The sequence below is a fragment of the Aspergillus steynii genome, assembly GCF_002849105.1.
Source record: "Aspergillus steynii IBT 23096 chromosome Unknown P170scaffold_1, whole genome shotgun sequence".
Classification (NCBI taxonomy): domain Eukaryota; kingdom Fungi; phylum Ascomycota; class Eurotiomycetes; order Eurotiales; family Aspergillaceae; genus Aspergillus; species Aspergillus steynii.
The window spans coordinates 5,948,423-5,961,503 of NW_020194398.1; the positions used below are offsets into that span (position 1 = coordinate 5,948,423).

Here is a 13,081-nt window from a genome sequence, read left to right on the forward strand (position 1 = left end):
GTCTGTCGGTTGGATGGATCGTCAGGGACGGAGGCGTGTATCGGTCGGTTTGGTTTGGTTTGGTTGTAATTCTAGTAGTCGTGCGTAAGTGTGTGTGGCTTTGGTGCTTCAGTCCCTCCTGTCGGGTTTCATTTCCGTCAAACCTAGCCGGATGAGGGAGATGATATTCGGTTTAGGTTCAACGTGGTGGCGGTTCGTCGAATCGGGCCATCTACTCGATCGACGTCTCGCGGCCTCCGCCTTTGCATTTGCCCTGCGCGACGTGGATATTGCGAGCTGTCGTTCGAGTAAATACGGCGCCGCAGCTGGGACATTCGGCCTTTGCGACGACGCCGGACTTTTCGCGCTGGTGGCGCAGGAGGTTGCTGAAGGTGGAGAATTCGCGGCCGTTGCAGCCATGGTCCCAGCATTGGGGCTTGGGCCGGAAACTGATGACGCGCACTTGCTGTTCGGGATCTGAGGAGCCGGCGTTGGGTGTGGATTCGGCCGAAGAGTATACTGTTCCTGGGTTGATTAAGTTTTGTGCTGGCGGGTTTACGCCGAGTGAGCTGGGGTTGGAGCTGTGGGGGAGATTTGGGTTAGTCGAGTGGTTCGGTTGGTCCCGGGTTTGCAATGAGTGCAGGCATGACTCACGGAAATGAGGAGTTCTGGGCGAGATAGTAGTCGGGTTGGTTGAGGAGGTAGGAGGAGGGACTGGAAACAATAATGGTTAGCGATCTGGTCGGAATCCCTTCCTTGGTCTGCCTTACGGAGATGTGAATGCTGGGTCTTGTATCGTCGGCGGGCTGCTCGATACTTGACTACTGGGGTACGAATAGGGGGCAGGAGAGCTATCCACAATCAGACCAAGGAAATGGGCGCGGAATTCGATGAGTAGAAAAATGCAAGCTTACCTGCGAGCGTGGTGCCGACTTTGAGGCATAGATGGGTGCGAGGAGAGATACTGCGTGGCGGGGATTCCGGGTTGGTAGTAACTCTGCGTGCTGGGAGGAGGTTGGTTGTACCCAACGTGATACCCCGGGACAGAGGAAATTGGGGGCTGCGAAAATGATTGCTGGTCCATGGCCATTGAGGGAGGGTGGAAAGGTTGCGACGTCCGTCCTTGCCAGCCGTAGTCTGCCGAGAGTCAGTTTATGGCCCAGCCACTGAGCGAAGACAAATCCTTACTGTGTGAATTGTGTGCCATGGCTCCTGGTAGATATGATCCGGAAGCTGCGTACACAGACTGGATGAAGTTAGTTTTCCTGTCAATATCTCCCATCGTGGCTGTATAGAAGGAAGGAAATGGCAAAGGACAGATGACTCAGTCACCGGTGATTAATCAACGTACCATGAATCTCTGGCTGACCTTTCTCTTTATTCGTGAAATTCAGAGGCTCACGTTCTGGTAATTCCCCGGTTTGAATGGGAAATGGGAAAACGATGGATCTGAAGGCGTCGAATTTCGACGCACTACCAATGCTCCTTGCTGAGAAATATCGTGGAGTAGAGCCTCGTGGGCTTTAATTCACCCTGAGGGCCAATCCAGGACCAAGAATAGGAATTTGTTGACAACGGGAAGATAAGTCCAGCACTTGTGATGATGGACTTGACAATTAGCAATAATGATTGATGGTGGAGAGTGGTGTGCTCTCCACAGATCCTAGTAGTGGCGAGGTGGTTAACAATCGAAACCGAGACACGAGACCAGCGAAAGCGGATATTTAAAAGACGGAGAGGAGCATACAGTGCAAGTCTATCAAAGTGCGATCTGGAGAATGATTGTCAACCGCCACCGCAGCCACAAATCGGTCGTTAAGTGGAACTAATGCTGACACGGTCCAGGATATATGGGAAGGTACGAGGCTTTGTCGCCAGAGGCCGAAGTAGCAAAGAGTATTTAAACGCTTTGGACGTGAGAGACCAGGAGACACGCAGCGCGAAAAATAATAAATCGAAGAATTATTACGGTGAAAAGAGAAATAATAAAATAATAAACGCAATGAGCATGAACTGGGGGGCCGAGAATAGTTCGTCTGGGACTTAGTTTGGAGCTCAGCTTATGGGCAGCGAGTGGCATTTCTTTTAGTTCCAGGCTTAGTCTTATTAGGTAGTCTTATTACTGTTATTATTGCTGGTGTCGTAATTGTCTGGTTATCGTTTCGGAATGATTCTTTTTTTATTTTTTTTGTTTTTATTTTTTTTTTATTTCTCTCAATTAATTTATTTTCTCTTCGTTTTATTTTTTGTCGATTTTCTCGTCTCGGACTCTTCTGATTTGATTGAAATTATTTCTAATACGTTCAGTCCTCACTGCCACGGTTAGACTCAGAACACACCAACATTGTCTACTACACGCTGACTGGTCCAGTTGGGGTTGATTTTCATTGTTCTCTTTCTTTCATCTTTAATTCCGTTGCGCAGGGCGGCTATTGCTCGAGCCTTTCCCACGGCTCTTAACCTCGCCCGGCGAGTGGCCTGGCGCTGCCACGCTACTATGGATTTTGGGAATTTGGCTTTCTGGGGATGCTGATTTGTGCGTCCCTTTTCGCTGAAGCGCGCATAATTTACGAGCTAAGGGAAGAAGTCGGAATACCAGATGCAGAATGGCCCTGCAAATGATTTTCGCCATCTTGGGACCTAAAGGGCATCCAATCCAAGGGCCGTACCCTCTGCAAATAGGACCAGGAATCACCTGGACTGGACTGGACTGGGACTACATGGGGGGATCCACTCCGCAGGGCTTGACATAGGCAGCCGACGTTGGTCAATGGGCAAAAAGCATGGTGACGCCGTGGACGGACCCATTATTGAAGACGGAGCCTTTTTGAATCCCGTGAACAAGAAACAAGGTGCTGGAGCCATCGTCGAGCCGGGGGGAGTAGGCTCCTTAGTGTCCCTTCTTTTCTTCGACCACGACCCCCCTGGCCCCGGCATTTGGGGAAGTCCGCACTAGAAGGGTGATGGTCGGTCTCTTCTTTTTTTTTTTTTTTTTTTTTTTTCTTGGGCGGCCTGGTCTGTTGTTCCTTTTTTTTCTCCCTCTTTTTTTTCGGACCCTTATTGCTTCAGTTTCCGGCGTTTCGCTCTCCTGTCGCCCTGTCTCCGTTTTTTTTCTTTTCTTTTCTTTTTCAGCCCCAAGAGACTAACAAACGCCACGAGTGGTGTGGCCTTTTCTATTCTCCTTCTTTAATTTTCTTTGGTGGATGGACTGGTTAGTGATTTGGGGGCCAAAGGTAGCAGGATATTCCCGATTCGTATATCGGAACCAGCCAGAGCGGGTACCGGACTCGGAGAAGAGTAAGACACGGCCAGGCGTACGTGGAGTCAACAACGGATCGTCGTGATAGGAAGAAGGATATTTTCGATCCGGAACCACATGGCGATAAGCAATGGACGATTCGATTGGAGCTCCTTCCTTTGTCTTTCCCCGGAGAGGAAGAATGGCTGCGATTTGTCCATCCCATCCAGCCTAAGAAAGAAGGGGGAAGGGACGAAGGGGTAAGGGGGGGGCAAGGAAGAAACCAAACATAACAGGCGCTTGAACCTGGAAACCATTCGGGATTAACAGTGGAAGGAATGGTTCCCGCAGATGACATGACGATGATCGAGGGGAGGAATGAATCTTGTTCGGATGTATCAGGACTTTTGACCAATACGTCAATACATTTGGCCCCCACTAAGTTGGCCAAAGTGACGCCAGCCACTGCTGGATCCGCTCTTTGCAATCAGCATCGCCGGATGTCGTGGTGTGCTTTGTCGGGGGTCTGGTAGTAAGTATCCAGGGGGAGGGAATTGGAAGCCAAAGAAAGAGTCCGAATTAGGGTTATATTAAATGGTCGGCGATTGAGTGAAACAGTTTGGCCGGGGATTTTGTCTTTTTTTTTTTTTTTTTTGTCTCTGTCTTCCTAATTTAGAGATCGCATATACGGAGTACGAGTGCATTCGATAGTACGCAGTAGCTCTAGGATCTTAATTGCGTCAAAAGAACAATCTCACGTAAAATAGATTAACAGACGAAATAAAATATAATAAACCCACAGGCTGACCCTTGACATCGACCCAGAGAGATCGACGACCCCAAACGGAGGGGATGACGATGAAGTCATGTTCCGTTGGGGACGCTCTGGCGGAGAAATACGGTTGATTCTCGCATGGATTGGCGAAGGGGGGAAGAAGAACCAACATCGCAGTCGAAACGCCGGCGGGAAAGTCGAATTTCGGTCGGTCTCGACGGGCGGAGACGGTCAGACCATGACACGTCGTTGCTTTTGGTTAATATGGTGGATGACGATGAGGAGGCCTGAATCGGCCTGTAGGCGCCAAGTCGGTGGAGGATGACAGCCACCGTCAGATCGAGGACCCTGTCTGGTGAGTGAATTACCCGCCGTGGGCTGAACAGAGGACTTGGGCCTTGTTGCGTTCATGAATCAGTTCGTGATTGGGAGCGTCAAAAGGAGGGGGGAGGAAAGGACGTCGATCGAGACGGCAGGAATGTAAAAAATAATAAAAATAATAATAATAAAATAATAATACGGAGTACTCCATAAAAGAAAAGAAACAGAGATTAATAATGTCCAACGTTGAAGCCAAACCCCATGACGCCGAGGGTGTCACTTGATGCGCCGCACTAAACCCGCCCGCTCTTCCTCCTCCCTAGTCTCTTCTAACTGCTAACGACTCATGGCAGCCACTTGCGCCGGCGTCATTTCTTTCCCCACACACAACCTGGTCTATCCTCATTAAATGTTGGGGCCGTTTCTCGGCGACACGCTTCCGAAGCGCTTTTGATCTGGGATGGTCTGCTCCATGGGTCCCGTCTCCCTACTCGCTAACTATGGAGGAGAAGTGCCACTTTGGTCTCCCCCAGGGCTCCATCTTCCAACATGCTCATCGCCACCGGCGATACGGAGTAGATGCGATGGAGAGACAGACGGCCACTCCGAGATGCCACGCGAAAGCGACGAGAGACACACCAAAGACATGCGGGACCGTCCCAGCCGCAGATCGTTCCGATCGCCTCAGTCGGCGACCCTCGCTCCCATGGAATCTGTCCATCTAATTGAAACTATAACGCCCTTTCGCTCCCCCTCCCCCCCTCCTCTGTCTAATCTATAAAGTTTAAGCTGAGCCTTTCAGGATCAAACGATCGGCCGGTCTCCACGTGCCGCGCACTTTTATCGATCCTGCTGGTTCTGTCTGTTTGGTTAGCTTACTGCCCTTCTTTAGTCCGCTCCTCGAACGGACTACGGACTACGGTCATTACCGCCGCACCCTGGCCGGTGGAGAATGCTGACATGATTTCGAATGCGTCTGCTAACCACGAAGTGCCCTCTCTAGAAGGAAAAGAAAGATCCAAAAATTCACCCAAATCCCGCCACCGTTGGCACCGTCTCCTCCAAGCGCCGAACTAAGTCGGTCTAACACCCCTGCGCCCCCCCCCCCCCCCCCCTCTCTCTCTTAGCCGACGGAGCAAAGTCCCAGGCCATTCCCGCACAAGCATACGCGCGACCCTTCAAATTTCGCATGGGACCCTAGACATGGTCATTTACGGAGTCCCAGTCTATCTCTCGGCACACCACCCCTCATCTCCAAGCGCCATGTGGCATGCGGTGTGGGATCCCCTGGAAAAGCCACGAGGATCCCACCGTGCATAATTCCCTTGTCCTTTTTTTTTTGTTGGGAGTTGGGTCATTTTGCCGCCGGCAGAAGAGGGACAGGGTGTCGCTCCGACGATTTCAATCGGGTCCGTCGCCTTGGCAGCTCGCGTGGTCGGCGTCTAAACGCATTGTTCTTATTTATTAGTACCGACTGATTAGGCAGCGAGTGAGTCAATCAGTCCAACAGCAGAAAAGAAAAAAGACCGGGCCCGACTCGCGCATAGTACGCACTACGTACGCATGGGATACGACATGATACGCGCCGCCAGCTTTAGTGATGCGACCCTCTGTTCAGCTCTAGTGCTGTTGACTCTTCTATGGGCGGCCCCGGATCAACGCGAGACCCTTAGGGCGTAGTTCAGGGCTACATGCATTGAACCCGTGCAAGGAGAACCCAAAACAGTGCAGAGTATTGCTTGGCTCCCCTGATTCCCTGAGCAGATCGGCAGCTCTCCTTGACCCCCTGATCCATGCCCCATTTTTCTGTCTCTCTTTCTCAATCGTTTTCGCACATACCATTCATATGACCCAAAGAATTGTGGATCTACGCACCGCCAATGTCCCCTTCCCTTGCTGAGACGCGGACGACGCCGAAATGGCTGCCAACGTTTCGGGCCTTCCTACCAGCTGCAAGGCCTTCACGGCGATACGGTGAGCCGAGATCACCATCGGTTTCGAAGGGATTGGGGCCGAGGGGCAGAAATGCATCCTGCACCCTTTTCTATCCCTTCGTCTCGAATATTCTAGACCGTGCATTTGGTAAAGGTCAAATTTGAGCTCCTGTCGGCTGTTGCTGGCAGTTGGCCCTAGAATGCCACCAAGAATAACTATCCAGATGCTAAGCTTGTCTGATCATGGTCTCATGTTCTCCTGTTACTATTTTTTGCTGCCACAAGAGGGGCGGTTTTGTGCTGTCTCGAGGGCGATGAACATGTGGCAGTGCGTCCCCCTTTCTTCCTCGCCAGTCAGCGGGGATGATCGGACCCGACAGGTGACGAAAACGAAACGCTATCGCCGTGGGGTTCTTCGTATGACAGCAACAAAAGTGCTGGCCGCAAAAAGCAATGCGCAGTTCGGTTTTGAAAATAAGCAATGGGAGATCGGCTGTGCCGATTCCCCTAGCTCCGAATGGCCGTCTCATGTCGTGTTACAGGATGAAGTCAAAGCTGACACTTCTGTCCGTCATGGAGGGTATCGACGGGGAAAGCGCGAGATAATCTCACTTCCCAAGCCGACGGGGGCTATCTCGCATGACCTCAAAATCTGCCTGGAGCGAGCTGAACGACCAGGAAAAGCAAACATACCCAAGTTAAGCCCATTGCCAAGCGCCAAAACCGGATATGTTACATGTCGTCGGCCTAATGAGGAAACTTGTAGTTTCATTTGACAATATTCTTTCGGATGAAAGAGCCGGAAGATATGAAAATGCGATTCATCCGATGGGTTCTTTTGCTAATCGCAATTTTGCCTACACCGCCATTGATCCCGCCGGAAGACCTGAGTAGGAATAGTATCGACCGCCGTGGCAGTTAATTGCACATCCCCATCCTAGCCGAAAGACCTTAAATCACAGGATGAAAACTTTACCTAACTTGGAATGACGACAGTTGCAGGAATTGCGCTACTTGGCATCTCATTTTAACTGTACGCCGTACGAATATGGAGAGGTTCACTTCCATCTCGGGTTTCAGTTACCTTTATTATCGATTAATTTGGGACGGCGAGAAGGATACTACACTTGGTAAGATTCCGTTGGGGATATCGCCCATCATGACTCAATCAGCCAAGCCGCATTTGCCGAAGGTGGTTTTATCTCATGCCCGTTGCAGCACGTCGACGTCATGGTTGAGAATGTGAACTCAAGATATCCTGTAGCAAGCGGATCTACCCATTCCCATGCAAGTCGATAAAGGTTTAATTACGACTTGCGGACTATACGTACTTTACTAATTGGACCAACAGACACCTGGCACCACTATTGGTGGCTCATTAGCGGCGCGTATATCGATATACTTTAGACGGGCAGGCCTTCTGGGACGAAATTGCGTATTGTGCTATTATCTCTAGTAAGATTTTAGATCAATTGCTCATAGATTTATTTGCTCCATATTCGGGTTTCCTTACTGAGGTTGTGTTACTGCTGGGACTGACGGCCGTGGCTAAAATGTGATGCCATGGGATGAATGAAGGCACTTCACATTTTAATTTCCTTTTAATCTTCTTGGGAATGTTACCTTGATTATCAATGATTACGTTAAATGCAGAACATCATAATATGAATATTCTCTTCAATGAAACACTACTATCGTGATGATGTTTAAGGTATCATGTGCGTAGATGTCACTACTACTATATATATTTTCTCTGTGCATAGTCAAGTCTCTCCAAGATATTACTTCACAAGCAAGTCAGGTTTCAAAATCATGTTAATTCCTACTAGTACTAGTGTGTTCAACAATTCAACAAGTCAAACTTCTTGCCTCCTTTATTTCACATAAGCTGCATTTGGCTCGGACAACCAACTATGCAGATCTCGACGCCTCGGGCTCCGAGGAGTTGCAGTCTAAGGGAGAATGTAACCCAACCGGACATTGGCCCTAAGTACGGAGTAGAAAGACAAGCTTCAAGCCGGTCAATTTACCACAATGGTCGCAACCCGGAGTCATCTAGCTGAACGCACTCGCAGCGTACTAGGAAGTCGAGCCAGCAAGCAGACTCCTAGTTGTCCTTGGTCAGCCTATGAAAACGCACAGCAACATGAAACATATGCAGCCCGTCTTGCCCTAAAATCGTAGCCGCATATCTGCACCCACGAATACGATTCGTACGAATTGGACGTCGTTCTGAACTCCGCTCCCGGTCTCCGTGGTCCGTTGTCCGTTGTCCGGTTCTCTGCCTTGACTCCCACTCCCTCGAGGTTACGCTGTACAGAGTACGCCATACGGAGAAGTGTCTCCAGCTATCGACCTTCCTGTCCGGGCTAGCGCGTACGACGGGAGCGACACGTGGTGACTTATCTCAGCCCTGTGGGTCGACAATGGCCTCTCGAACAATGGGAAGTCGCAAGCGAGGCTCGGTCGATCTCGTTCTCTCGAGCCTCTGCCTAAGTTGGCCAACAAACTTCAATGTTTCTGAGTCAATTGTTTGTTAATTGTTGGATTACGCGTTCGCCATCACCCAAACACCCAGAATTGCCCGCCCCGAGTGGGAACGCCAGCCTTGACTGCGTTGCGGTCTCCTGTCAGAATGGGCGTTAATATATCTCAGACGCTATATGGACGCTAGCACTTTGGGACATGACACCGGCGACTGAGAAACATGTGCTCAGTTCTCCAACGAGAAACGCGATCTGCCAATGATGCCCAATCATGGGCGATAGAACATGCCACTACTGCAGTGGGACGCGTCCGCCGTTTCCAGCTACTACTGCGTAGGTATTACCAACACTGTCGCTAAATTCTAACTTTCCGATAGTCGGTACATAGTCCTTGTCTTCTGTGGCCCCCCTCCGAAACGCTACCATGAACCGGGGGTAGGAGTCGCATAACTCCCTGTTACGGTATCCCCACTGCACTGGCTCGGCAGTTCCGATGCCGAAGAGCCCCAAGAAGCAGGAACGTCGCCGGCTCGTCGCGAGGCTGCCGTCAGGAAAGACGCAAATGACCATGTGAGGTCCACGGCTGAGGTGGGATCTCCGTTGTCGCGCGTGAATTGTTCGGCCAGCCCGCCGTCGCTGGGAGTGTACTCCTGCACGACGGACACGAAGCCATCCGCGTATGTTTTGACGGCGCTGGTGAGGGCGGTATACTCGGCTGAGGATTTGGAGTATGAGCCCGTGGTGGTGTTGCTGGCGAGGTCCTGGAAGAAGGGCAGGGACGTGTCGGTGACGGTCAGGCTGCCCTGCTTGTCCCACTGATACAGTGCGTCATACAGCACTTCGGCGGCCGCCAGGGTGGTCAGGTACCTTGATTTCCTTAGTATGGTCGAGACTCAAGATGTGGATGTGCAATACTGACCATGGATTTCCTCCCTGGTAGGTATCCTCCGCATAGCGACCCACTGCGGCAGCTTTGCCCGCACCCCGCCCGTCGTTAACGTTGTAGATCGACCGAAACGAGTCGACCACGGCCTTGTGGTTGGACAACGCGCGAGAGGAGCAAGGCTGGAAGGTAACATCGTCGCAATCCGCGGTCGGATCGAAGGTGTGGATCGAGGTCAAAAGGGAATTAGCGTCCAGACCGCTGCGGCCACTGGTTGGAATGTTGGAAACAACAGCTGAGCCATCCCAGAAGTCTTGCAGGTGACAGAGGATCTGGGGCGCCACGGAGCAGGAGTCGCATGCTTGGCCCAGCGCTTCTGCGAAAGCCTTTCCCTCGACGAGCGCTTTGTGTTGGACGGCGGTTGTGAAAAAAGATGATCCCTGGACCTCTTCCCAGAGATCGAAGGTGCTCTCGTTCCAGTACTGTCCGACATACGACAGATCGTTCTGGACAATAGGCCAGATATTATCTTGCGCCAGTGACTTCTGGTCCTTGGCGATCAGCGAGTTGCCATACGCGATCAACGCGGAAGCACGCAGTGGCGGGCCATCGCGTTGGGGACGGCCCCAGGAATCCGTGAAAGCAGAAATGTCGACATGGAATTTGGGCTCGCCTAGTCCAGTCCCGTCGGATAAATCGCCAGATGGGTTCGAGACTGTCTGCTGCTTGGCCTGCGAGTCGACGTAATCCTGGATGAGAGATTCGAGTGAATCATCGCCGCCGAGAAACTGCTCGACGACCGCTAGCATGGTGAGACCTGCATCGCGTGTCCATGTATAGAAGTCTGACTGGTTAGCAGTGCATTCAGATTGTGGAACGACGCGACATACAGTCTGGATCCTCCTTCGACGGTGAAGCGACTACAATGCCGGCTGCAGCTCCTTCAACGCGCTCCCCATCAGCGCCGATGTTGTCGAGAACCCCTTGCTTGGCGATGGGTGTTTGTTTCTCGAGGAACGCATCGATATCCGCCTGTCTCTTGGGGATAGGAGCATGTGGAAATGCCACCACGGCACCGGCTAGAATATTGAGAGAGATTAACGATTTCGTCCACATTGTCAATGATTAGAAACTTAATGACTGAATTGGAGACGGTACCGAGCAGAAAGTGAGCAGAATCAGCAGCCCTTTATATGACTCGGCTTCACGGAAATACATTACATCACACTGCAAGCAACGGGCCGATCGTTCGGGGATAATTTTATTTCGTGAAGACTACATACTCCGTACTGTGCAGGAGCCACCCTGCAGCGCTGCAAAATCAAAGTTCGGTTAGATGTGATCGTCCCGATAACTCTCCGGAGGCAACGATGATCTCGGATCTCACTGGTCGAGCGCAGTGCATCATCCCAGTCTAGTCACTCTTAGTCCGGGCTTGACCCTGACCTGCGCTCAACTATTGGACTGCAATCCGATATTTCAGAAATGGGATCGACGCCCGGGGCCGAATGGATCTTCTGGGTTCGGAGAGGTAATTTCCGCTCCCAGACAGTTATAGCCAGTGATATGGACAGGGTGTTTGGGTTGCTTTGGAATTGCCCAAGTGTGGGCTCTTGATTCAGCTGGGAATAATTGAAGCCGGTGCAATGTTGGATGATACCCGCTTGCTTAAGTCCGGTGAGTCTCCGAGCCAGAGGTTTCCGGTGAACGGAAAGCATTCGGTGGGAATGCTCGCTGTAGTTGAGAATTTCCACAATACTAAGGCTATCTAGCTGGTGCAGTTCATGAATTCAATTTCATTATCGTACAGATCCCTCTTAGACTCTTGACGCATTGTAGAGCGGAGATTGAAAAACAAGAGCGCCTCCATGCTGGCCTCTAATATCAAACACTACGCAACCCGAACCTCGACCTCCACATCCTCCTCCCCCAGCTAAACACAAGAATTCCCCTTCCCACAACATGCCCCAACACCAACGGCAACCCAAACCTCAACCATGTAAACGGCCTCCAAAGCACCGCCTTCGGAACCGTCACCACATCCCTACACTCCCTCTCCCTCTCCCTCCCCTTCACCCCACCTCCTCCCTCCTCATCCTCCTCCACAAACGCCCGCACCGCTTCCACCACAATCCCCCCAGTCTCCATCGGCTGGCTCAAAAACGGCGAATGACTCGTCCTCACCTCCCGATGCTCTACCCTCGCACCCATCCCCCTCGCCATCCCCACCCCCACCCGCTGCGCCAACACAGGTAACCCCCTATCCTCCGTCGTGCCGACATACCAGACCGGCACGTCCTGCCAGCCCGCATACGTGTGCTCCCGGCCCTCGAACAGCGCCTTCAGGCTCTGCGGCGTAAGCTGCGCCGTCCAGTACGCGGCCTCGGTCGGGGAGAGATCGTGGTAGAAGAGCTCGCGCGGGGGCGTGATCAGCTCCGCGAAGCCGGTGGATCTGTTCGCTCGCCATGCGGGAGGCGGGTGGTCGAGGAACGGGTCCATGAATGTGAGCCCGGTGAAGGTGAAGCCGGAGGCGATGAGGATGAGCCCGATTACGGACCCTGTGTCCCTCTTCCTGGGTGAGGGCTGGTGCGGGTGGATGTTTGTGTCTGTGCCAGTGGCAGTAGCAGTGCCAACGCTGTCACCATCGTCTCGCTGATGCTCGGACTGGTCATCCCTCCTCGCAAACCCCTTAATCGCACTATTCCCCACCATCCCGCCGTACGAGTGTGCGATGACAACCACGTTGCGACCGAGCCTCGTCTCGCTTGAGATGGCATCGCGCGCAACGTCCAGATCATCTTTGAATGTCGCGGCGGGGTTTTCCGAGTTGGACGGGAGGGCGACGGCGGTGCATTTCAGGCCGTGCTGGTCCTGGAGGATCTGGATGAGGGGGTCGTAGCAGAGGGGCTTGTGCCAGGAGCCGGGGATGAAGATGAGGGTTGGGGGGTTGGACATTTTTATTCTAGTCTAGGTGGTGTTGTGGGATGGATGAGGGTGGCGTTGAGTTGACATCAGTTGATATTGGGAGAGAGAGGCTTTGCTGGATGTGGTTTAGTGGGTGGTTAGTGCCTGAGGTGTCGAGGGGTTTGGTCTCTATACGGCACTCAGTTCCACGGGTACTACATTTGTGGTTAATCTAGTACGCAGGGGTTTCTGTATTCACTGGGACACTGATAAGGGTGAATTCACTGCTCTTTGGTCTATCTTCACCTACATAGCCTGCCCAACACATTTGTAACTTGTCTCTGATAATTTCTCCCATACAGAAACCCAACTCTGCACTACACCTAGACGGTCCTATCTGCAGCTCTCATTTATTTGCTTCAAAGCCAGTCGAGCTTATTTCTGCTCTGCTAGTAAAGCAATATATCCAGACCAAGAATCTATCCTTGGGAAGTCGAGCTATAAGGTCCACTTTCTCTTTCCCATATTCTGGACATCACTTCCTTAAATACTCATTTGACT

At 51.8% G+C, this 13,081-nt stretch overlaps 4 protein-coding genes across 4 annotated transcripts; 1 reads left to right on the forward strand and 3 right to left on the reverse strand.

Moving 5' to 3' along the window:
• Positions 1-211: 211 nt before the first annotated feature.
• On the reverse strand, positions 212-1,186 carry P170DRAFT_471078 (uncharacterized protein; the record flags this gene model as incomplete). Its single annotated transcript, XM_024852807.1, has 5 exons — positions 212-560; positions 634-693; positions 750-830; positions 894-1,116; positions 1,168-1,186. The coding sequence occupies 5 exons, from the start codon at positions 1,184-1,186 to the stop codon at positions 212-214; spliced, it is 732 nt and encodes a 243-aa protein (XP_024710971.1).
• Positions 1,187-6,301: 5,115 nt separating this feature from the next.
• On the forward strand, positions 6,302-7,369 carry P170DRAFT_47350 (uncharacterized protein). Its single transcript, XM_024853048.1, has one exon. The coding sequence runs from the start codon at positions 6,448-6,450 to the stop codon at positions 7,021-7,023; it is 576 nt and encodes a 191-aa protein (XP_024710972.1). The 5' UTR covers positions 6,302-6,447; the 3' UTR covers positions 7,024-7,369.
• Positions 7,370-9,072: 1,703 nt separating this feature from the next.
• P170DRAFT_461489 (glycoside hydrolase family 15 protein) lies at positions 9,073-10,732 on the reverse strand (the record flags this gene model as incomplete). The annotated part of the gene is made up of 3 exons (XM_024852040.1): positions 9,073-9,600; positions 9,653-10,433; positions 10,507-10,732. The coding sequence occupies 3 exons, from the start codon at positions 10,730-10,732 to the stop codon at positions 9,153-9,155; spliced, it is 1,455 nt and encodes a 484-aa protein (XP_024710973.1). The 3' UTR covers positions 9,073-9,152.
• Positions 10,733-11,310: 578 nt separating this feature from the next.
• P170DRAFT_452975 (alpha/beta hydrolase) lies at positions 11,311-12,571 on the reverse strand (the record flags this gene model as incomplete). Its single annotated transcript, XM_024851322.1, has 1 exon — positions 11,311-12,571. One exon carries the CDS (start codon positions 12,569-12,571, stop codon positions 11,501-11,503), a length of 1,071 nt encoding a protein of 356 aa, XP_024710974.1. The 3' UTR covers positions 11,311-11,500.
• Between the last annotated feature and the right edge of the window lie 510 nt (positions 12,572-13,081).

Excerpts from the sequence above, each read along its gene's own strand:
- P170DRAFT_47350 (XM_024853048.1), top strand. The coding sequence starts at position 6,448 with ATGCCACCAAGAATAACTATCCAGATGCTAAGCTTGTCTGATCATGGT.